The sequence below is a fragment of the Lathyrus oleraceus genome, chromosome 4 (genome assembly GCF_024323335.1).
Source record: "Lathyrus oleraceus cultivar Zhongwan6 chromosome 4, CAAS_Psat_ZW6_1.0, whole genome shotgun sequence".
Taxonomy (NCBI): domain Eukaryota; kingdom Viridiplantae; phylum Streptophyta; class Magnoliopsida; order Fabales; family Fabaceae; genus Lathyrus; species Lathyrus oleraceus.
In genome coordinates, this window is record NC_066582.1 from 98,996,191 (window position 1) to 98,997,533 (window position 1,343).

Here is a 1,343-nt window from a genome sequence, read left to right on the forward strand (position 1 = left end):
GAGAATATATAAGGTGGATTAATGCATACTATTTAAAATTTAATATATTTAAAAAATTTTATAAAATATTTATCACGATTAAACCATAATAAAATAAGATTTTTATTGAATTTGTCAGAATTAAATTGTAGTTAACGGCTCTGAAGATAAAATTAAGATTGAGATAATAGATAGATGAATGAGTTTCTATCTTATTTTGTTTTATACTCTATCCTTTACTAATCTCTAGTTTCTTCCTTAGAGTTTTCCCTCTAATTTTATGAAGTACTTAACCATAATTTTTTTTATCAAGTTACAAGATTATATGATCCATGCAATCTTTCTCAACAGTTATATCTTATAAGTTCAATTCAACCCAATGATGTATAGTATACTAGTATTATATTGCCACCACATCATATACACAATGAACATAAATAAACTAATAACTTGAATTAACAAAATAATGAAGAACAAACTTGTTCAAGGGATCACTAATATTAATTAATTAGCAAAATGAATTAAGAAGCACTGAAAGAAGGAGCAACAACAACAGAAGAATAAACCTTAGAACTTCCAAATGAAAACCCTGTAGAAGAACCTTCATCATCAGCAATAGAACAAACTATAGTTTCCTCGACAATCGCGTCATTTTTCCATGGCATCATGACAGTAGAATAAACAGATGTAGAAGATGAAACTGCATGGTTTTTCATCATTGCATGCTTAAGAAGGTGAAAAGCTCTCGGATTCTTTCCTAAAATGGCGAAATCTTGTTCACGAGTATTTGGAAAATTGGTTTTGGCATTTCTACCTCGAAGAAGCCTTGCAGCTGAGTCATAAGACATAGCAGCATCTTCTGCTGTGTCAAAAGTTCCTAACCATAGTCTTAGTTTTTGTGATGAGTCTTTTATCTCAGCTATCCATCTTCCTGAGGGTCTTTGTCTCACTCCTAGGTACTTTTTCTGATGACCTTTGTTTGATGTTTTTGGAATTTTCTTAGTGTTGGATTTATCTATTTCATGATGAGGGATCAATGAAACTTTGTTGTTGTTGTTGTTGAGAGTTTGATGTGGAAGTTTTGAGTTTTCCATGAAGGGTTAGGTTATGAAAAGTTGAGGACTGTTTGATTAACTAAAAAATTAAAGGCTTATGTAACAGTGAGGTTGGTGAATGAAGTAACTAATAACATGTTTGCCAGATTTGGTTTTGTTTCCTTGTAATAATTCCTCTTATTCTTATTATAATAGATACTTATTTTAAAAGTTTATTGAATAATTAATATATTTAAATTAATTATACATCAGATAGATATATTTTTTATTCACATAATTTTTAAAAAAAGTTTTTCATTAAGAAAGTTT

At 29.0% G+C, this 1,343-nt stretch overlaps 1 protein-coding gene across 1 annotated transcript; it reads right to left on the reverse strand.

Annotated features, from left to right (window-relative positions):
- Positions 1 to 340: 340 nt before the first annotated feature.
- On the reverse strand, positions 341 to 1,097 carry LOC127135243 (ethylene-responsive transcription factor ERF096). Its single transcript, XM_051062012.1, has one exon. It carries the CDS (start codon positions 1,071 to 1,073, stop codon positions 501 to 503), a length of 573 nt encoding a protein of 190 aa, XP_050917969.1. The 5' UTR covers positions 1,074 to 1,097; the 3' UTR covers positions 341 to 500.
- Between the last annotated feature and the right edge of the window lie 246 nt (positions 1,098 to 1,343).